This window comes from Mesitornis unicolor, unplaced genomic scaffold (genome assembly GCF_000695765.1).
Source record: "Mesitornis unicolor isolate BGI_N332 unplaced genomic scaffold, ASM69576v1 scaffold18225, whole genome shotgun sequence".
Lineage (NCBI taxonomy): Eukaryota > Metazoa > Chordata > Aves > Mesitornithiformes > Mesitornithidae > Mesitornis > Mesitornis unicolor.
In genome coordinates this window covers 3,612-26,489 of record NW_010185022.1, presented here as the reverse complement: position 1 = coordinate 26,489, position 22,878 = coordinate 3,612, and the positions used below count along the sequence as shown (strand labels likewise).

Here is a 22,878-nt window from a genome sequence, read left to right as displayed (position 1 = left end):
CCAGTGGCTGTTGCAGCTGCTGCAACAGCTGCTGCATATGGAGGCTATCCTACAGCACACACAGCTACAGATTATGGTTATACTCAGAGGCAACAAGAAGCTCCACCCCCACCACCTCCTGTCACTACGCAGAATTACCAGGTGGGTTCTAAAAAAAATTACTTCTGTTTTGTGATTTTTAAATGATGCATTAAGAGGAGGAGGCCCATTTGGTTAAAAGAGTTTGATATTTGTGGTTTTTTTCTTCTGTGATTCGCAGTTTGAGTACAACTCAAATTACTTAGTAGCAAAAACTGCTAGAATGTGAAGTGTCTGTGGTCTCGTATAACTATATGGAGGATTATCAGCACTAGTACTGCAGGAGCTAAGATTTAGACATTTACACAATAAGCAGTGAACTGTTGTTTACTTCCAAGTGATTTTGTAAAATGATTGCTGAGAAGAGTAGTACTGTCTTGTCTCAGCAAGCTTAAATGTTCGAGTGACATGCAGCAAACTGGGTCATGGAGCTGACATGGCTGTAAAAACTGCTCTGCTAGAAGTCTTCAGTGGAGGAAGAAATAGTTCCTTTGTCAGATTCCTGGGTGCCACAGGAGTTCCAGTACCAAACACAGGAGGATAGAAGATTGTCTTAGGAGAGGAACTACCCTTTGGGTAGTTTTTGGGTGTGCTTTGTGGGATCACTGCCTCATGTGGCTACAGGCTTCTTGAAGAAAGATGAGAGAATATATGTACCTAGATATAGCCCTCCCCTTTAGTCATCTCCTGAGATCTAGAGGTGTCAAGTGAGCTACTTGCCTTGCCGTTATAGACAAGGTATGGTTCCCTAATAGACTAGTTGATACGTGGAAAAGTTAAGAAGGTTTTAAAAGTATCACTTTCATACTATAAAAATATAACTAAGGAGAGTATTGTTCATGATGGGATTTTTAAAGCAAATACAGGGTCATCTTTGTAAATTTGTGAATTTATTGTGATTTGTAGAAATTCACATTTTGTGGAGATCTGTGGTGGTTTTTTACTTCATATTCTACAAAAATGTAATCTGATACAGGCATTATGAAAAGCTAGTGAGAATCGTGTCTTTTCAGTAAGAAAAATAACTTGCTAGGGAAGGTGATTTAGTAGCATGAAGTTAATTCCTGTATTAAATCTGAAAAAGACCATCAGGGTTGTTTTCAGGCCTAAAGTGTCTTTAAACATAAAGAAATGCATTTATTTGTATATACTGCATCTATAAATTTTTTTTTTTTAAATCTATTTTAGTAGACCAGAAGAAAATAAATTGTTTCTTTGATTCCTCTAATGACTTCTATTACTCCAAATATATACTTAAAGGAGAGATTAGCTATTTTTTCTTTTTTGAATTTTTAGGATTCCTATTCTTATGTTCGATCTACTGCCCCGGCTGTAGCTTTTTTAGAAAAAAACCATAACAACACCCAACACCGACGCCGGCCGCTGTGGCTGCTGCTGCCCAGCCTCAGCCTTCAGTAGCTGAATCATACTACCAGACAGGTGGGTGGCATGATTCAAACTGCTGTCATTATGCACAATCTGTGTACTACCTTAATACCTTACAGATAGTTTGCTGAATATTTCACATTACTGAGATTTTTTTTTAAAGTTTTGTCATGTAATCTTTCAATGTATCGAAAAAATTGGTGCACTTAGAACTTGAACATTATTGTGACATTGCCATAAGTAGCTATCTCTGAGGTTTCAATTGTTAAGGACACTCAAAACATACTTACGACAGACTTCTTGTTGATTTGTCTAGAAAACTTGCTAAAGTAGGTTCAAATAGTCAATGATGGGTTCAGATGATAACTTGATTAGAAAGACTCGTTTTTAATTCTTTAGTTAATGTATGTAGCTCTTTATCAGTATCATGATTGCTACAAAGCATAAATCCTTTATACTTTTTTTACTTTAATTAGAAATAATAGGAAAGTTTAGGTATACTTTGTTTTTTAGCGTATTCTAGTAAAGCCAGTGAATGAGAAGGTTGTCTAAAAATATGACATCACAGTTAAAGATAAATGACTGAGGTTTACTAGTGTGAGCTGTGACATGATTAAACAGTTGTGTGATACATGGAACACAGTGTATAACCCTGACTGTAAAAAATAAAATCATAACACAAAAACCAAAACCATAACAAAGAGACATTTATTCCCTGGCATATCATTAAGTATCACTTAATATGGTTTCCATTTCGTTCAACTAAAACATGTCAATATTTGTACACTTCTATTTTCTATCCTAATTAGCTCCGAAAGCAGGATATAGCCAAGGGGCAACTCAGTATACCCAAGCCCAGCAAACACGACAAGTGACAGCTATAAAACCTGCAACCCCAAGTCCAGCAACAACTACATTTTCTATATATCCGGTATCCTCCACTGTTCAGCCAGTAGCAGCTGCAGCTACTGTTGTTCCATCCTATACTCAAAGTGCAACGTACAGTACGACAGCGGTTACTTACTCTGGTAAGAATTTTGCATATTGTGTTGCTGGTATCTTTTCAGTTGTTACAGGAGAGGCTTTAAATACTCAGAATTTTAGTAGTTTGTGTTCAGTTACATCATAGTCTGCTGAGAAGTATCAACCAGTTAAGTCATTGTAATGGCAAAATACTTTTCTGTATCTTTAAAAGAGGTTTGATGTTTGTATGAGCCTATTTTGCTATGTGTGAGAATATACAAAGTGTTGGCATTGCTACATGCATGGTGTTTTGTGACTTACTGTGAGATTTGGAGAGAAAAGATGGGGGATAGAAAAAGAAAGGAAACATCCACACAAATATAACCTAGGGAACTTGGAGGAGAACATACTGCCATCAAACAGCAGTTACAGAGGCAGGGAGAAGCAGTCCAATATAAGTCTTGTAAGTTTGGATTGTCTTGACCCAATATGGGAAGAGAGTGGCTGCTGAAAAAAAAAAGACTTTCCTTTAAACATTAGAGATCCAGAAAGCAGTTAAAGATGAAAAGATGTTAACTTTACAGCCACATGGTAATCAACTGACATATTATAACTACCTTTAACTTTTTGTTTTGTTTGGGGATTTTTTTCTGTTTAAAAAGGAGTTTTAAGACTTTCTTGAGACAGAGCCTGATCAGAGGATTAAAATGGTTGAACCAGTAGAATGTAGAAAGTTTAGGGAAAAACTGGCTCAAGGGTATGAAAGCCCAGTTTCCTTGATTTGTTCAACTCTGATACTAGAAATCAAGGACTGCACAGCCAGGTTTTAGCAGCCAAACAATTTCTCTGCACTAAACCAACATAAATTTGTGAAATAGAATGTAATAGCACTAGCCATTCTGTCTTTTAACTTCATGGTTTTTTCCCCATCCTCTACATTATGTCTACCCTTGTGATTTTGAAACTTGAATAGTAAATGTAATTCTGGAAGACTGCTTACTTCAAGTGGTTTTTGATAAATCTTTTATTAAAATTCGTGTTACATCATACTCCCTTCTTACCGGATGTACCAGGAAATTTCACATATTATTTAGGTATACTTTGATATATCTTAACATACATGTGTGTCTGCAAAGATGTGTATAAAATCAGATATATTCCTGATACAGTTTTTAGCTATGTATTTGTATACTGTGAAACATCAAGAAAAATTCAGACTGCCTTGATCTCAATGAACCATTTATACCCTGCCCTGCCCCCCCGACTCTATTATGCAACATGTTTTGAACTACTGTATTATGTAATTGATACATGATGTACAGTGATGTAACATTTATTTTATTTTGATCTTTGAGGTACCTCTTATTCTGGCTATGAAGCTGCAGTATACTCAGCTGCATCATCCTATTACGGCAGCAACAGAAACAGGCAGCGGCAGCAGCTGCTGCTGCTGCTGCAACAGCTGCTTGGACAGGGACCACCTTTACTAAAAAGGCACCATTCCAAAATAAGCAACTGAAACCAAAACAACCTCCCAAACCGCCCCAGATCCACTACTGTGATGTTTGTAAGATCAGCTGTGCTGGACCACAGGTACCTGTATTATATAATAATATACTGTACCATTTAGTCATAATTTCTTCAGCTAAAAAACTGACCCCTTTAAGAATATTTGTTAATTTTAAAAGATTTGGTTCTATACTTTTACTAAAATAATAATTAAATGAAAATGTGTGCTATTAGAGTTCCTATTAGAAGACATAAAGATACATCCCCTTAGCTCATACAGAGAAGCTTCAGCTCAGCTGTGCTTTGGACTTAAGAAATATTTTAAACTTTGAATTTGGTTTGCTTTTTTAGCATAGCAAACACCTTAGAAAATATTTTTTGCAAAATATGGAATTACATAAATTTTGTGAATGGTAAGCCTGAAAATTTGTTCAAAATTGTATTCCAACATCCCAGATTAGTTTCACAGTGGGCATAAGTGCCTAGAAAGTAGGTATCAGTTCATGCAGAGTGTTAATGTGTGTGTCTGGCTAAACAGTTCTTGCTTTTTAGGTAAACTTGCCATTATTTCGCACACTGTCTGCTCTCTAGATTGCCACTGTTGGTGTAGGAACAAATACCGACTTCTGCATTTCATTTTAAGCACAGCTTTATTTATGCACTACCTTCTTTTGAATTTATATTTTTAGTTCTCTGGATACACTCAGTCACTATGGTCTCATAGTTTGAGTGAAATTCAAATTTCAGAATAATTGAATGCAATACAGGCAACTGTCGTTTTCTGATCATATCACGTTTTCAATGGCAGTATCTTTTGACCAGTACTTGATTGAGGAAGTGAGAAGTTAGAGGAGAAAAGCCCATAGAGTATTACCTAAACGTGGAATCCTAGTGGTGGAGAAGAAGTTTCTTGGTCTTAGAAGTGGCCTGATAATGCTTTATAGCATGTCATATGGAAGAAGTGTTCAGTGTAGAAAGTACTTCTTATAAAAAACATGTCTTCTGTGCTATGTTCTGTATTACATGTATTCATGTAAATGATGAACAAGCAGTACAACGACTGCTTATTTTGTCTGTATTGTTTATTTAAACAGACTTACAAAGAACACTTAGAAGGCCAGAAACACAAGAAGAAGGAAGCAGCATTGAAAGCTTCTCAGAACACCAATAACAGCAGTACTTCTGCTCGTGGAACTCAGAATCAGTTGCGCTGTGAGCTTTGCGATGTGTCTTGTACTGGAGCAGATGCTTATGCTGCCCATATCCGTGGAGCCAAGCATCAGAAAGTAAGAGTTTTCTCTTGTTCGTAATATACAAGTCAGTCGTGTATTTTTTCCCATCATGTTTTCTCATCTTTGAGAGAAGATACACAGAAACAATATAATTTGAATTATTTTGTTTAAAGATTTTTTTCTGCTTTTTGTTTCAAGCTTATCTTTAAGCTTACTATTGGAAGGGCTTTGTTGTAAGGAAGGCGGGAAAATATTGCCCAATACAGCATCAGTGAGAAGAGGATGTATTGAGGAAAGTATGTAAATCATAAGAAGAAGGTGTAGAGTAAGATAGGGAAAAGAGTCAGTGAGGACATGCAGTAGCATGCTTGTGCCCTCTAATTCTTTTCAAGACTTTTTGTGACATTTGTCTTATTTGTTTGCTGCTGTGAAGCTTTCAGTTCACTTTGAAACACTGTAAGCTGAGTCAGCACCAAGGAACAGGACTGTTGTGTGTCACTCCTTGGTATTTCTTGCAAAGAAAATTGACCTACAGACGCAAGGAACAATGTCCTGTAGTAAACTTTATAATGAGAATGCTTGGAAGACTTCTGTTAAGTGTATTTTCCCTACTGTTTTGGTGTAGTTACATGGGCATTCTGGAATAAAGACTGTGGGCTGCACTGTGAACCCGTGATCTGTTTTAAACTTGGCCATACAATAGTAAATGCAATGGCAGTGTAGGATGTGGGTTTAGATATTACAGATTTTCCTCGTAACTCTGGAAAGATTAGGATCAGTAACAGTATTAATATTCAGCTTTTATAGCTCTGCATCTTAGAACACTGTATGAAGTGGTGTCAATAACGTTCTTACTAAATTAAGTAAATCTTACAGCAGATTTAAAACAATTTTCCCACAAGAGCAAGAATTATAATTTAGATAGACTTGCCTAGTGTTCTTTCTTTCATTAATGAGTTGAACCATTATATTTTTGGGTTGTGCCAGTTAACTTCATAGATATGTGGAGTATAGTATCTATTCTTATATATTTGGATGTAGCTTTCTCTTCCTCATAGATTGTCACTAACCACTGCTAATTTAGGTTGTCATCAAGGGTAAAAATGAAACCTCAGAGGGCTCTATTTATTTCTGTGGTACACTGAAGAATCCTGTTCATTCCACTGGAAAAAAAAAAGTAATTTTGAGGAGTCACTTAAACTTAATATTTATAGTATTGTGTGACACTAATATGTCTGTACTCTGTTGGAGAACATACTTTAAGAACTAAAACCCGAGAAGTGTAGGTATACAGTTATGTGCATATCATGATTGTGTACTTGTGTTTGCATTAAAGGCCTGTCTCGCAGATTTGTAATTTTTACTGCTATTTTCAAAACCCAGTCTTTGGTTTTGATTTTGCATGTTTTGTTGTTATGGAGTACATGCATTGCTTTCTCAGGTGATGGTCAGTTGTCACTAAAAAGAAGTATTATTCTATCTCAAGCATGCTGTGGAAAGGCTTCTGCTTATTATTCCTAAGAATACCTTTTTCCTTTCCATGAGATACTAAAGAGCTCTGAAATACGCCTCTTGCATTCTCCTTAAACTATCTCTGCAGTTGTGCTTTAAAAAAAAAAAACAACAAAACAAAAACCAAAAGCAAACCGAAAAACACCTTTGCCTAAGAAATCTCTTCCATTTTCCTAAGTAGCCTGAAAATTCTTTCAATATGAATACTCTTAAAATGCAGTGATCAAAAGAGACAGTTTTATCGAATCTGAATTAAATTACTCTTATTTACAAATATTGTTTGGAACCAAAATAGTTAAATACACTACACTTCTGGAGGGAGAGTGAAAAGCAACCAGGCAACTAAATAGTCACATTGAAACACTTGGAGCAAAATGTTTCCTTGAGTTACACTGGACTGTGAGTTTATTGCCTTTCTGTTCATATCTACACAGCTTTTGGAGTAAGTGTCTGAATTTCTAATGGAAATAAGCAATGTAAGTTAGCTATTTACTATTTCTTTGTTACTGGTGACAAGAGCTTTTACATGTCCTTTTTTTGGCCAAGATGACTCTTTCTAAAAAGAAGCAATACCTAGCTTTAGCTGTGTCGATTTTTTTAGTTGTATTGATGTTTGCATTAGATATTTTTTATATTTATATCTTGGGGAGATCATATAATTAATTTATCTTGTTCTTACAGGTAGTAAAGTTGCATACAAAACTTGGCAAACCAATTCCTTCAACTGAACCAAATGTGGTTACTCAAGCTACTTCCTCAACATCCACATCTGCTTCCAAACCAACTGCCTCTGCTTCAAATATAGCAACTAGTAGCAGTACTGTGAACTCCTCTGTTGCATCCTCTGCAGTGAAAATTCTTACTCCCACGGCTAACACATCACTTAACACGGCATCCAACAACAAAACATCTTCAGCCGCTGCTAATATAGCTGTAAAGAAAATATCTACACCGAAAATAAACTTTGTTGGCAAGTACAGAAGTCAGTCTTTATTTTGAAACCTAACCTATTCTGTAATTTTTTTTAAGAATTAGTGCAGCAAATACAAATGTATTTAGTTAACTTTATGCATGAGTAACTCTGTTCTGTTTGAGAGAATTACTGATAGGTGAAAATAAGAATGTATATAAAATTTTTTCTTCAAAATTTACGGTGTTTACCGCCCTGTTGTTTCCACCTGACCTCTCTTGGAGGTTTCTCCCACCTATGGTTTTTTATGTAGTAGCTGCTGGAGTATTGCAGTCTATAGTCCAGTTGGTGATAATTTCAGTTACAGCCTAGGCTGTTAAGGCAACCTGCAGTAGGTTAGCAGTTGATAACTGGGCAACTGAAACATCCTTTAACAGTGGAAATCCAATAGAGGAAACTTTTGAAATAAGCACTACAGACATTTAGGGATGGGAAGCAACTGTTGCACAGATCTACGCGGTTGCAACACTGAGAATGTACTGCCTTTGTTAGTACAAACATAAGGTTTTGAAGTAAGTTTTGGGATCCATTTAACAAAAAAAATTATGACAAAAAAGAGATTATTAAAATACGTTTGAGTTTTTCCCATTCAGTCCTGTCTCTTTAAAAAAACCATGAAAATTAATTATGAAAATTGCAGTTATATAAAGCAAAAGTTTTTATTGCTAAAATAAAAAACTAAGTATTTAAATTATTTGAATGTTGTTAAATTTATTTTAAAAAATCTTTACTTGTATTTAAAATACGTTAAATTTTTAACTAATTTTAATAGACTGATTATGCTTTGGCCAGAATGTCAGTCTTGGCATATAAAGTCTTCAGTTTGCACATCATGTGTAATCACATTCTCATTTTATGAAAATCAACAATTTAACTTTTTTGCTTTGTAGGTGGCAATAAGCTTCAGACAACAGGAAGTAAACTGGAAGAAATGAAATCGGCTGAAAGTGTTAAAACAGCTCCTGCTGCTACAGTACAAACACAGGAAGTAAAACCAGACACAGCAGCTGAACCAGTGACTCCCACAACTCTTGCTGCCTTGCAAAGTGATGTCCAGCCAGTAGGCCATGACTATGTCGAGGAGGTATTGATATGAAAATGTGTTGGTTGTACTGATATGAATATGTGTATTATTTTTTTACCTATTCTAGTGAAAATTTGTTCAACGTGAAACAGAATCACAGAGTTGTTGAGGTTGGAAGGGACTCTGGAGGTCATCTGGTTCAACCACCTGGCTCAAGGAGGGCCAGCTACAGCCAGTCACACAGGACCATGTCCAGGTAGTTTTTGAATATCTTTAAGGATGGAGACTCCAAAACTTCCCCAGGTATCCTGTGTCAGAACTCAGTCACCCTCACAGTAGTAAAGTATTTTCTGATGTTCAGAACCACCTGGGTTTTGGTTTGCACCCATTGCCTCTGGTCCTGTCACTGGGCACCACTGAGAAGAGCCGAGCTTTGTGCTCTTTGCACCCTTCCTTTCATATATTTGTATACATAAAGAAGATCCCCCCTCAGCCTTCGTAGAGAATACGAAGCTAGACAGTCCAAGCTCTCTCAGTCTTTCCTCACATGAGAGATGTTGCAGTCCCTTCATCATCTCTGTGGGCCCTTTGTCGGACTCTTTTCAGTCTGTCCATGTCTGTCTTGTACTAGAGACCCAAAACTGGACACAGGACTCCAGGCGTGGCCTCACCAGTGCTGAGTTAGAGGCAGAGAATCACCTCCCTTGACCTACTGGCAATACTTTGTCTAGTGCAGCCCACAATGCCATTCACCGCCTTTGCTGCAGGGGCACGCTGCTGGCTCACATTCAACTTGGGTGTCCATCAGGACCCCCAGGTCCTTTTCTGCCAAGCTGCTTTCCAGCCAAGTGGCCTCAGCATATACTGGTGCATGGGGCTGTTTCTTCCTGAGTACAGAACTCTGCACTTCCTTCCCCTGGTGCAGCTTCATGAGGTTCCCATCAGACCAGTTCTCCGACCCACGGAGGTCTCTCTGGATGTCAGAGCAACCTTCTGGGTTATCAGCCACTCCTCCCAGTTTAGTGTCATGAGCAAACTTGCTGAGGGTACATCCAGATGACTAATGAAGATGTTAAGCAGGACTGGACCCAGTATTGACCTCTTGAGTACACAGTACAGTGCTAGTTACTAGCCTCCAACTAGGCTTCACTCTGCGGATCACCATTCTTTGGGCCTGTCCATTTAGCCACTTTTCTGTCCATCTCAATATATGCATATCCAGCCCATACATCCACAGCTTGTGTATGAGGATGTTATGTTGAGATTGTTTCAAAGGGCTTACTGAAGTCCAGGTAGACTGTATCAACTGCTCTGCCCTCGTCGGGATTGATGTTGGTCATGTCATCGCGGAAGTTTATCAAGTTGATCAAGCATGACTTCTCCTTGGTGAAGCTATGCTGACTAGTCCTGATGGTTTTCTTGCACTTCCTTGCCTGGAAATGGTTTCCAGGATTAGTTGCTCCATCACCTTCCCAGGGGTCAAGGTGAAGCTGACTGAGCTGTAATTCCCTGGGTCCTCCTTGAAGATAAGAATGACAAGACATTGAACCTGCAAAGGCTTGAGCATATGTTTACATTTTTGTATTGTGCATGTTTCTTTTATGTGTTGTGGGGCATTCTTCATGTGGGTTGCATGAGATACGTGGATGAAGTCTAATACAAATTTTTCATAATTTGCAGGTTTGTAATTACTCCACTCGGTATGTTCAGGCTTAGTTTAAAGCTGTGTACTTTTTGGAATGGGAGAACTTTGTTCCTTGCTCATTACCAAGCACAACGTTGTGTCTGTCAGAAAGTTCTAGTTTACCTTCTTTCAATTACTGTGTGAACTTTCTAGCATGTTTTGAGACAGGTAGACATTATCCAGTGCCACTGAATTAGATTAATTTTACATCATCTTTATTTAAAAAAAAACCAGCAACAAACCACAGCCAAATGTATTACAATTTCATTTTTCAGGTAAGAAACGACGAAGGAAAGGTGATCCGCTTTCACTGTAAGCTTTGTGAATGCAGTTTTAATGATCCTAACGCCAAGGAGATGCACTTAAAAGGAAGACGGCACAGACTTCAGTACAAGGTTGGTAGGAATGCTAATGCTTCTATCTGAAAATCCAGCAGATGTCAGCTGACTGATTACATGTTCTTACATTTGAAGACTAGACAAAAGTAGATACTCTGAGTAAGCAGCATATTAAAAAGGCAGATAAATATATTTCTTAGGGAGTATAGTATTTAAAAAAAGTAATGTAGACCGTGAAACTCTATTTTTGTTAGGGGTTTTTTGAACATTTTAAACACTGCTGTCAGGCAAACTTTGCAACATTAAGATATGGTGCAACATATGTAAGCAACAGTAGGTTCTTTATGTTGTCTACTGTGAATTTCAAATATTGTAAAATAGTGCTTACTGTTTTTGGCAGGATAAACCACATAAACACTTTGTGAAAACATTTGTGAAAGAATTGTTGCAGATCTTTTAGTTATGAATGGAGAGACACCTGTGGTGACATATGGTGTGGATTTTAATTATTGTAACATTGTATTAGAAGAAGCTACTGTGGTCACGGGAGATACAGTGGATCTGCATAATCATGAAAGGGATGAAAGAAGAGAAAAAATTGCTAGAAAATGTTAATCAGTAACTCATGCTTATGGCTCTGTATGAGTTACTCTTCAGGCACAGGGCATCAGAAAGCACACTGTAGTTAGATGAAATGTTTTTTCAGGCTATGGAGTAGTCATCCTGCTACACAATGAACAGCAAGTTACTTAATATTTCATATAGCATTTCAATCTTCAATTGCATTGTTCTCATATAAATCAAGAGAGAATTCATACTATTTGTAATTTGATGCTATTTCTTTCCTTTAAAATACTGGACATAGATTTTTTTTCTTCATCAACTCTTCATTCAGTTCAGTTCTACAACTGCATTTTACTCCCCTTGATTTTATCATAGACAAGTAGTATGTGTTAAACATGTGAGATGAGAAAAGGAAAAACGACATTTCATTCAATATTTTTCTGAACTAGAAAAAAGTAAACCCAGACTTACAAGTAGAAGTAAAGCCCAGTATTCGAGCAAGAAAAATTCAAGAAGAGAAGATGAGAAAACAGATGCAGAAAGAAGAATACTGGAGAAGGCGAGAAGAGGAAGAACGCTGGAGGATGGAAATGAGGTAATGCTTTTTTTTTTTTTTCAGTGAATGAGTCAAAGCTGCAGTCAAATTATCTATAACTCTGCTTCTGTAGTTACTTATTTTGAATACTTATTTTGGGAACTCTACTATTGTACTTTAAAATTAAGTTTTCATTATCCCTTTGTGTTTTTTGTTTATTAATGTTCAATCCCTCTGAGGAATGCAGACTTAATAGAATTATTTTGCTGCAAATTCAGACTGACTTACAAAATAACTGTGCATTTTATTTATCCTCTGGAGTTCACTGGTAGTTGCTTATAATGACTAGAATTTAGTTAGCAATGTCATAAAAGATTTTTCTTTAGAATGCTTTCAAGTACTATCTGTTATCTAAAGAGAACACTTGATTTGTGTATTTCAGGCGATATGAAGAGGATATGTACTGGAGGAGAATGGAGGAAGAGCAGCATCACTGGGATGACCGTCGCAGAATACCAGATGGAGGATATCCTCATGGTCCTCCAGGACCTCTAGGCCTGCTGGGAGTTAGACCTGGAATGCCTCCTCAGCCCCAGGGACCAGCTGTGAGTGTCTTAACTTGAGAAAAAAATTATTAAATCATACTTAACCCGAAGGCACAGTTAAGAACTATAAATTATTCAGTGCTACTTCAGTTGTCTCCAGTGTTTCTTAATAAAGTGGAGAAGTGAAGAAGAAATTATATGCTAATGAAAAGTGTAGGTGGACCTGTCTTGTAAAGTCCACTGAAATGACAAAAAAATACCTTGAAGACAAATACTGTTTCTTCTGAAATACAAGTCACTCTGGATTTGTGTACTATTTTATTTTTTATTTAGTTGCATTATAGAACATTATTTATCCAATTGTAGACATGTATGGATAAAAAGTGGTTGGATCATCAGTCCCAGAGGATAATGGTTAGTGCTGGGTCATACTTTACCTGGACGTGAGTAACAAGTGCAGTGTCACATAAGTTTATTCTGTTTTGTCTCATTAGCACCTTATCAGTGCTCCGAAAGGTGGTATAGTGAGTACACACTCATCAAGTTTGCAGCTGGCTTGAAACTGAATCAGTTTGGGGTGGGGAGCATCATTGATACCTTTGAGGGCAGGGCTGCCATCCAGAGGCACCTAGGCAGACTGGAGGAATGGCCCAATGGGAGCTTTATGGAATAGTGCAAGGACAAATGGCTAATGCTGCACTTGAGAAGGAATAACCCCTTGCACTGGTACCAACTGGGGAGTAACAGGTTGTGTAGCAGCCCTGTTGAAAGGGATATGGGTGTCTTGGCACATAGCAAGCTGAACATGAGTCAGAAGTGTGCCCTGCCAGCAATGAAGGCCAATAGCATCCTGAGTTCTATTAACAGGAGCATAATCAGTAGATGAAGGGAAGTGATCAGCTTTCATTAAATGCAAACTGCAATACTACATTCAGTTTTGGTCTTTACAGTACAAGAAAGACATTACAGAGCACAACAGGTTCAGTGTGAGGCTACCAGGATGGTCAAGGTTTTGGAATGAATGCCCTGTGGAGAGGGACTGACAGATCTGGGCTTGTTCAGCATGGAGAAGAGAGTGCTTCAGTGGGATGTAATAGGTATCAGATACCTGTGCATTATAAAGACAATGGAGCCAGGCTCTTTACAGTCATGTTAGGGCAAGATACAACTATCTGAAGATGAGGCATAAGAGGTTCAGATTGAATATAGGAAAATATAGGAAATAATTTTTTTCACACAGATGTTATCCAGCCGCCATCTTTGGCAGTTTTCAAGAACTGACTGGATAAAGCCCTGGGCAACATGGTGTGTTCTTATACCTGCCCATGCTTTGCATTGGAGCTTGGACTAGAGTACCTCCTGAGGTCTCTTCCTATTTGAATTCTGTGATTCTATGGAAGTAGTTGTAGAGACTTTTATTTTGCTGCAGTAGGCAAGTATTTCTCAGTTAAGAGAGAGATATTTATGTTGGGGACATTCTTTTGATCCTGGGATTTCATAATTTGTTTAATTTGATACATTTAGTGGGTTTTTTCAGACATGGTTGATTTTGACCAGTTCAAGCTGTTAGGGACACTTCAGTTCATGTTTTGTTACATTTCAGCGATTTTGGGATTTGAATATTCTGTTGTTTAGCCACTTGTTCAGCTTTTGTTCACTTACCATTTATGAACCTAGAAGTGTACCCAAATTTCAGAAATATGCTTTTTCATCTGTTTAGCCTCTACGCCGCCCTGACTCCTCTGATGACCGCTATGTGATGACCAAACATGCCGCTATATATCCAACCGAGGAGGAACTTCAAGCAGTCCAAAAAATTGTTTCTATTACTGAGCGTGCTTTGAAACTTGTTTCTGACAACATGACTGATCATGAAAAAAGCAAGAACAAAGAGGGAGATGACAAAAAAGATGGCAGTAAAGACAGGTATTTTCTATTACTTTTTAAGAACTTCATAATTTGTTTTTGAAGTTTTTCCTTATACTGTTACGAGTGCTTCCAGGGATTCAAGAGTATGTGGAATACTCCTATTTTATTTTGCTTTTCTATCTTCAGGATTAGTTTAAAGTTTTTTATATTATTTTAAATGCAACTTTTAACTATAATTCACAGAGCTTTGAAAGGAGTTTTACGGGTAGGCGTTTTGGCTAAAGGTTTGCTACTCCGTGGAGACCGAAATGTCAATCTTGTTTTGTTATGTGCTGAGAAGCCTTCAAAGACGTTACTCAGTCGTATTGCTGAAAGTCTTCCTAAACAACTTGCAGTAAGTAGAATTCGGATTTTTGGATTTGGTTTTTTGTAAAGACACTGTAGGAATCTGTCCTCAAATCAGATGTCTGCAGGGCTAATCACTGTGCCACATTTCGAAGTTCAGGTTCAATTTCTTTCCATTTTCTGAGTGTTTCTATCTGAATTCAAGGACTTACGCTGCATGTTTTGCTTTCTATAGATTGTGTCCATGCAGGTGTTTATGCTAGTGGTGTAGTATCAATCATCGTTTAATGGATTTCATTTAATTAGGAAATATAAATGAGCAGGAGAAAGACTATTATCCAGTTACCAGCAGCGGCACAGGTAATTTGTGCAGTGTTACAGGAAGTTTACTACCTGAAGAATAAAGTTTTCCATTAATGCCAGTCTGTTTGTACTTACCTCTTGTTTCCAGTTTGTATGTGTGAGTGCTTTGTAGTCCCACAGTTAGTTAACTAAGTCTTGAGTGGGGTTTTTTTCAGTTTAGCCCTTTAAAAAGAAAGAAACAAAACATACATGCAGAATTCATGCAAAACATTTGCTGTATTTCTGCAAGAAGTGAAGTTATATGCTCTCTGCCATACAAAACCTGTCTGCCATCATTGCAGAGTGCTTGTCACAACATTAGTATTTCAGTACAGACTGGTAAAGTGTTCAGCAGAATCAGTGGCTTGGGAGAAGCTTTAGCAAGATCAGATTAATTAGAAATTAATCTTGAGTTTGCTTTTGTTTGAAGTAACAGAAGAAAATTTAAAAACTGCACATTTTGGTCTGGCTTTGTGGAGAAGTCACTTGTCCCACTAGTTTGTGGGAGAACGTGACAGAGGTGCCTACAGCTTCCTTTTGGGGGTATTCAGAATTATTAAATCTACTTGCAAGAAGCAGTTTGGAATAACCACCTTGTTAGTTACATTTTTTCCCCCCTGGTGTTTATATTGCCCTTTGTTCTTATCATGTGGCAGCCAAGTATAGAATGTACATAGCAGTGCCTGTCCTGTAACTGTAAGCTTCAAGAACAGCCACTGCGTCTTTGTGCTTTTTAAAGGCTCCTCTGTTCCAGTGAGAAACACACCCAACTGACATTTTAAGTCATTAAAGACATTTCAAGAACTGAGGCTTTTCTTTTTCTCAAACACTGTCAAGATTCTTGTTATGTAACTGAAGTATATTCGAATTTCCTTTATGGGTAGTTTTTTTGTTTCTTTTGCATGCTTGGTGACTGCTGTGTATTTTCATTAATGATTTATAAACAGTACGCAAGTCCATTTATATAACTATCTTCATTGTGTTTATTGTGGTTTCTTTGAATACAGAGGTACCTGCTTCATATAATTATATTCCATTTCTCTCTTTCTGTTAAAAAGATCTGGTTTCTTCCCCATACTTTTATTGGCCACATGCTAATGGAAATTTCTGTTTCTCAATATTTAGGTAATAAGTCCTGAGAAATACGATATCAAGTGTGCAGTTCCAGAAGCAGCAATTATTTTAAATTCATGTGTGGAACCCAAAATGCAAGTTACTATCACACTGACATCTCCAGTCATTCGGGAGGAGAACATGAGGGATGGAGGTTGGGAAGTTGTTCAAGATGTTACTTCTTTTTCACCCATTTTTTTACATTTATCTATTCTGCTTATGATGGCATTAAGGTCCTGGAAGGCAACATGCTGGCACATGCATTTGATTGAAACCTTGTTTTTCAACAGTCTTGGTAGAGAACAGTTGGTTAAAATAAATGCTTATATGACGTGTTTATTTAATTTTTAAAATTTCTAACTCTATGTCCAACCTCAGCTTTCTGGAAAAGGTACAAACTTGACTATTTTTTCCCCTCTTTTAAAATTACGTGGAAAACTAAGTATTTTATAGCAAGTGGCTATAAACTGGCTTTCTAGAGCAGTCTTGCCCTAAGAGAAAGATTGTATGGTTTTAGAAAATCACATCACAGGTTTTCGGGTTTAAACTGGATCGGTGTTACAATCACTTACACATCCCAAATAGCAGCACCACATAAAATGCACTTTTATAATACTTTTGATGGTAACAGTGCTTCTAACTTTAATGACAATGCGATTTTTTCCAGCTCTCTGAGGTTGCTTTTTTGTCTGGAGTGTTTTTTGAGTATATTTAGGCTCCTGGTATTACAACCAGTCTTCTATCCAACTGGCAAACCCAGACTAGTACAATAAGAAATGACTTTGTCATTGAGCTGAAGCAGAAGGTGGAGTTTGTAAATCAGTTCACATTTCTGAAGTCCACAGTTTCTCTGGTGCCAGCAGTGTTGCCTTAGGGTCTGTTCTGTAACACTTCCAAAGCTCCAAAAGCTTTTACGCCAACAAGCATGATTAATGTCTGCAGTACATTGGTTCTTTTTGTTTACGGGTCAGATAAAATTAACTTTTGTTTCCTTTTAATCCTGTATTTTCTTAGTTGAAAGAGTTCATGGCAAACAGGGTTCTGGTGTTTGACAGTGAACCTACAAATAGGAAATCTGAGGCTATCTTAACAGTTCTCATATGCAGGTTAAAAAAAATTGTATGTGTGCATGTATACATGTGCTTGTGTATATACGTATTTATATAAGCCACAGAGGTTTTTTTATTTCATCTCATCATTACATGTCCTCTAAAATACTTGAGGTGTTTATATTGCATTAGTAAATGTCCTATAGCTGTGACTAGTGCATTGTAAGCAAGCTGTGTTAACAAAGTCATTCTACATAATTAGAAAGAAAATTTTCAAGATGCATTCTCTAGTTTGGATGACTTCTGAAGAGTCTTTAAGAGTGCTTTGTACATGATTTTTAAGCTGTGCCTATTATTCCTATCTATAAAGGCTTTGTACATGTACTGTCACACCCAACCAATTTTACTTGGTTTTTGACAATCTCAAGTGTAACATGGCTCTTGGTTTGTCTGTGCTGAATCTGACTTCACATATTACTTAAGATTATAAAAAATACCTTAAAAGATTTGATTATTAGATTAAATTACCCTAAAATGAAGTTAGCCTGAAACACCGTGTTTATTTCTTAATGTACTGTGCAAAAGTGCAGTATAAATTCCTGCTACAATATTCAATTTTGATTAAGTGGTTTCTGGCCTAAAATTCTTTTATGTGGACTAAAAATAAAATTTCCAATTACTGCAATAAATCCCATAATTTATGTCACCTAAAGGAAACAAATCTGTATTTTTGTCTGACCCACACTTGAGTCAAAATGATCATTGTGAGTTTATTCACTGCTGAATGCAGTACTGCCTCTAGGCAAGCAAAATCGAGTTAGTTTTCTCTTCAAGACACTGAGCAGTATAAAATGAATGTGCAGAAAAGTTCACTTTTGATTCTAGAGGAAATAGAAGACTGAATTGCAAATCATTGCAGCAAAGAAGGCCTTATTACGAAGACTGCTGCTTATTTGCTGCAGAGTAACAATATGTGTTTGTGTTTTTTCTTACTGCAGCTTCTCATGCTCTGTGTCTTACAATGTTTTAAAGTTTTCATTTTTTTTAGCCCGCTTGGGGAGCTAGTTCAGGTGATAAGGAAGGCTTTACCGGAAGAACCAGTTTGAGTAAAGACGAGACTGAGACTTGCACGTGGAGTAGAATCATGTTTGATGTGTAATAATCCCATTACATGATAAGAGGCTAAAAAAAAATACAGTGAAATAAAACTGTTAACCGCATAGCTACTGTTTCTTACAGTATTGTGCGTTTGACAGTTTACTGAATCTGGTATATTCAAAGTGCTCTAACCCCTGCTGTGGAATCTTTCCTTCAGCAAACAAAGTGTACGTACTTATAAACGCATATACGTGTGCGCGTGTGTCTTTTTCATCCTTAGCTAACAGCCCCGGTCCAAAGCCTTCTAGCAGAGGGACTTGATTCCTGTCAGGGGTTGCTGCCAAGACATCGGAAGGATTTTTGACCAAGGTTTTCTAAAGCTCAGTGTCACACCTGCCATGCTTTACAAAGGAGGGGGTTTGGATGCATAGTCCTAGCATCTACTGTTACTTTGTGTTGGTTTTTTGTTGGTTTTTTTTTTTTGTTTTTTTCTTTTTGTCTTTGTCTCTCTCCTAGAATTAAGCAGTGTTCACACTAGTCTTGAAATAGTTGACTGGGTAAAATGTATTTCCCATAATAAAACTTACTGAAATTGATACACCTTTTAACTTTAATGAAGAGGTAGTGTGGACACGGCATGTCTAACGGAAGATTAACCCCTTATATTTAGGCTAGTAATAAATTAAGTTACATAGGATAAGAATTCGTGCTTATCTTTTGTAAATTCGGGTTTTTGTCATAGCTTAACAGGGTGATAGGTTAGGCATCTGAATTAAGTTGAATAGTCTTTAAGGGGTTAATCCTGAAATGTGAAACAGATGCAAAAATCCACAGATTAAATATTACAAGAGTTTCATTTATACATTTTTCAGTCAATGTATTCTCAGTGCAATAGGTGCCTTGGCAACTTCTGACTTTCTTTTTAAGTCAGAGTCTTTTGAAGTTTCAAGGGTATTCATATATTATCTATTACTGCCACATTTTAGATCAACATTACCAGTACTGAGTAAGATTCTCATCTGCACACTTAAACTGTAATTCTTTTTAGTAAAATTATTTTCCAAATTGAAGTTTTTCAGAGCTAGAAGTAATTGGAGTTTTAAATTTTGTAATGAATTATTGTGCTAAAAGTTTGCACAGTGTCACCTATTTGCATATTAGTTTTAGAAGAATGTAAAAAAATTGATTGATTAGTCTACTAGGCCCAACAACCCATATTTTTATTCTTAATTTCTCAGCCTTACTTTGCCACTTTTTTCTGCTGTGGGTTTTCTCTAAATGTACTTCTTGTCTCTTCTATCTAGATTGTACTTGTTTCATCAGTTACTTTACCTAGCACCTCTCTTTTATAGGTTCGGGGTTTTTGGTTGTTGCTTTGTTTCGTTCTAAAGGAAATACCACTTCAGATGTCTTCATTTGCTCTGTAAATGCCTTGTTAGTGCAGATTTTCATCTTTCCACTTTAACATCTAGTTCATAAGTTTGAATATCTGTGTGAGAAGAGACCCATGTTCTTCTCAGCTTTGTTCTTATTTTGAAATCCTCCTGTTTTTAGCCCTATGCAGAGCAATGAAACTATCCTATATAAAAAATGCTCAAATCTGAGTGAAGTACTTCAGATTAAATTTAATTATTATATTGCAAAGTTTTACCACCATGTTCATTCATGGCTTTTTAGCACTCTCTATAGTAAATTATTCTACAAATTTATATACATTTGTGTAATATAGGTGATTTCACAGCTGTTTTTCTTCAGCATCCTTAAAAGCTGCTGCTTGCAGGCATGTTTCATGAGTTTCAATATTTTATTTTATTTTCTGACTTACCTAAATCTGTATCTTGCTGGAGTAAAATATATTGTTCCATGCAGCCAGCTCTTTTGAAATGAGTACCATTAAGTGAGGGCTTTTTGTTTCATCTTATCTGGTGTATCACCAGCTATGCTACCAATATACCTTGTTACTAGTCACAATAACCATTTTCATAATTAGTAAAGCAAATTTTAAAGCTGGTCACTACATTATATCTGTACATTTTTTATTGGATACCATTTCACATTGTTCAGTGGTTCCAGTTTCATAGATTAAACAACTTCCAAAACGGCCTGTATTCTCTTCCTCTTTGGAACAAAGCAATCAGCTTATTTTCTGAACATTTAAGTATACCAGATCTACTATATTTTCTTTATCTTTCAGACATTCTGCTTTGTTTTTTAAATTGTCCTTTGCTTTTCTTTTTTTTTTTCTTAAGTAAAGCGGTGCCTTTTCAGATACTTCCTTGAATTCTAAATGTTATTGGAGCACATATGTTGTGGGCTGAGGAATTTTATTTATAAGAGTAAGAGAGAGAGTACTAGAAAATAATGGAACTCTGTAATATTGAAGAACATTTCACGTTCCTTTAGTCAGGTTTTTAAAGTAAAATAATTTCAAGTATGAGACAAATAACATAATTACTAAACATCTAGTGCCTTTAAGATTTGTCATACTTAGTTTTTCTTTCAAAGAATAGGTCCCAAATAACATATGACCATTAAAATTTACAAGAAACAAAGTCTGAATGTTTCTGCTTGGTTAAAGTGGATTTTTGTGTTCCTTCTGTCTTGTGTTCTCTGTGCTGGTGCACTGTGTCCAACCATCCTTCCTTCAGTACTTAATTTTAGGGGATATGTGTTTTTCTGGTATTAGCTTAAATGAAGACGTCCTACGCATTGCATAATCTGCAATGCATTTGAAAGTAACCTCAGAGCTAAAGTATAATATGCTCTTGAGCTTCACACTGGATTGATGCCCTAATCCTAATTGAATGGCTTTTATTGAACATCTACATTTGTTGTTCAAGGGTTTAAACTTCAAATGGCATGTGTGACATTGAAGCTACTTTAAGGAAGTGTCTTGCTCACCTGGTCAAACACCCATTCCTCACTGCATTTTGCCAATTCAATCCATTTTAGATATAACCTCGGGTATGGTGAAAGACCCACCGGACGTCTTGGACAGGCAAAAATGCCTTGACGCTCTGGCTGCTCTACGCCACGCTAAGTGGTTCCAGGTTCGGAACATCATTTTACTTTCTTCTTGTAGCCTTATGAGAGATTAGTTCAGTTGCAATATGAATGTTTAACTGTGTGAAAACACTCAGCGTTGTTCATGCTAATAATACTTAATATTTTTCTGGTCCCTAAATTTAAATGTAGAAGGTTGAGTATGGAGGAACTGCTTTATGCAGTTGTTGCTCATTTGACATAATTTTTTTTTTCTGGTCATGGAGAAGGCGATGTTGAAAGCTTGACTCGCTTGGGGTGATCGTATGTTGTATATTTGTTATATATTCCATAAGGCTGCAGAGTAACTTTGCTTTAAATAATGGAATATGTGTTTAAAGCTTTGTGTTTAGATTTAAGACTTTTTTTTCCCTATTTCTTTAAGTGTACTAAGTGTTAGGGAATGAAAGGTGAGAAGCAACTGTTTGGTTTAGTGACTTTGCATTCTGGCAAAGGCACAATAAAGAAACCAAACAGATTCCCTTGACCTTTCAGTCTCTATACCTATTTCTTAGATCTTTATCCTTTTTATTTCTAACATAGAAAGACACTGTATTTATTGTTACAAATGAACATAGGTCAAAGTGTACAGGGGATCAAGAAATGTTATTCTTGTATAACCTGTGCACTTTGACTTCTACCACCTTAAATTACTAACCCTGTATAAAATACTGCTGTAAATGGCAGCTCATGGAATAAAGTTGTAGAATGATTTGTTTCAATCTTGTATCCGAGCTTCCATTGAACAGTGGTGTTTTAGTCTTTCAACAAGTCCTATTTGCTGTAGATGCTGGGATTAATTAATTTGATTTTGTATTGCTCTCAAGGCTAGAGCTAATGGTCTTCAGTCCTGTGTGATTATCATACGTATTCTTCGTGACCTCTGTCAGCGTGTTCCAACTTGGTCTGATTTTCCAAGCTGGGTGAGTAATGTTCCGTTGGATGAATCCTTTCAATACACATAGTACTGCAAGTGAAGCACAGGGCAGTGTTACAACAGTTTTAAATGTAGACTTTTTCAAGAAGTAATGTAAGGTTTTGTTTGGGATTTTTGGATGTTTTTCCCAATCCAGATTCCCCCTAGAACTTTGATTTTCTGAGGTTTTCTCACTGGGAGCTGATTTTTTTTTTTTTTTCCCAAGAAATTTTCTTTGGATTCTTTGTGGGTAGCATTCTTGTTCTAGAATTCAGCGTTGTTTTCCTTTACTCTGTATAGATGAACTTGTTGGGTTTTTTTGTAACCAATTACTCCAAATTGCTTGGAATTTACTGAAACTTATTTAAAATAACGTCAGCTGTGGCTAGATAGATCTGTGATAACAGAGAGACTACTTGAAAGAATAAATCACAGCAATTCCTATGATAATTAGTATGTCTCTTCTGCAAGGTGAAATACCATAGTACTTCAGTACAGTCTGTGGTAGGCATTAGCATTTTAATCAGTGACACTTAGACGTCTAGGTTGTACCACATTACATCTCTTAATTCTTGCAGCCAAGTCTTGCATTGACTGTCTTAAATGATGCTCTCCAGGAGAGCAACTTGTGCTCCAGATATTAACAGGTGTTCAGTCTGTGGACCAGACAAAGTTATCCAGAAACAAAATCTGAAGCATATGTAGTGTGAAAGTAAACTTAGCTCTGACTGTATTGGTTCACAGACAAAATCCAGTTGCACTGT

The 22,878-nt window shown here is 36.7% G+C and overlaps 1 protein-coding gene across 1 annotated transcript in view; it reads left to right on the top strand.

Annotated features, from left to right (window-relative positions):
* Positions 1-22,878, top strand: part of LOC104540803 (zinc finger RNA-binding protein-like) — a gene marked incomplete at both ends in the record, with an annotated part of 26,655 nt that overhangs the window by 170 nt on the left and 3,607 nt on the right. Inside the window, 17 exon segments of the mRNA XM_010184694.1 lie at positions 1-141; positions 1,375-1,432; positions 1,435-1,518; positions 2,274-2,492; positions 3,783-3,836; positions 3,839-4,020; positions 5,031-5,222; positions 7,362-7,650; positions 8,541-8,734; positions 10,634-10,753; positions 11,710-11,855; positions 12,238-12,400; positions 14,061-14,266; positions 14,453-14,603; positions 16,022-16,163; positions 21,109-21,206; positions 22,026-22,121. The exon segment at positions 1-141 is cut by the window's left edge and continues 3 nt beyond it. Of these exon segments, the coding sequence (XP_010182996.1) occupies positions 1-141; positions 1,375-1,432; positions 1,435-1,518; positions 2,274-2,492; positions 3,783-3,836; positions 3,839-4,020; positions 5,031-5,222; positions 7,362-7,650; positions 8,541-8,734; positions 10,634-10,753; positions 11,710-11,855; positions 12,238-12,400; positions 14,061-14,266; positions 14,453-14,603; positions 16,022-16,163; positions 21,109-21,206; positions 22,026-22,121 (2,535 nt within the window).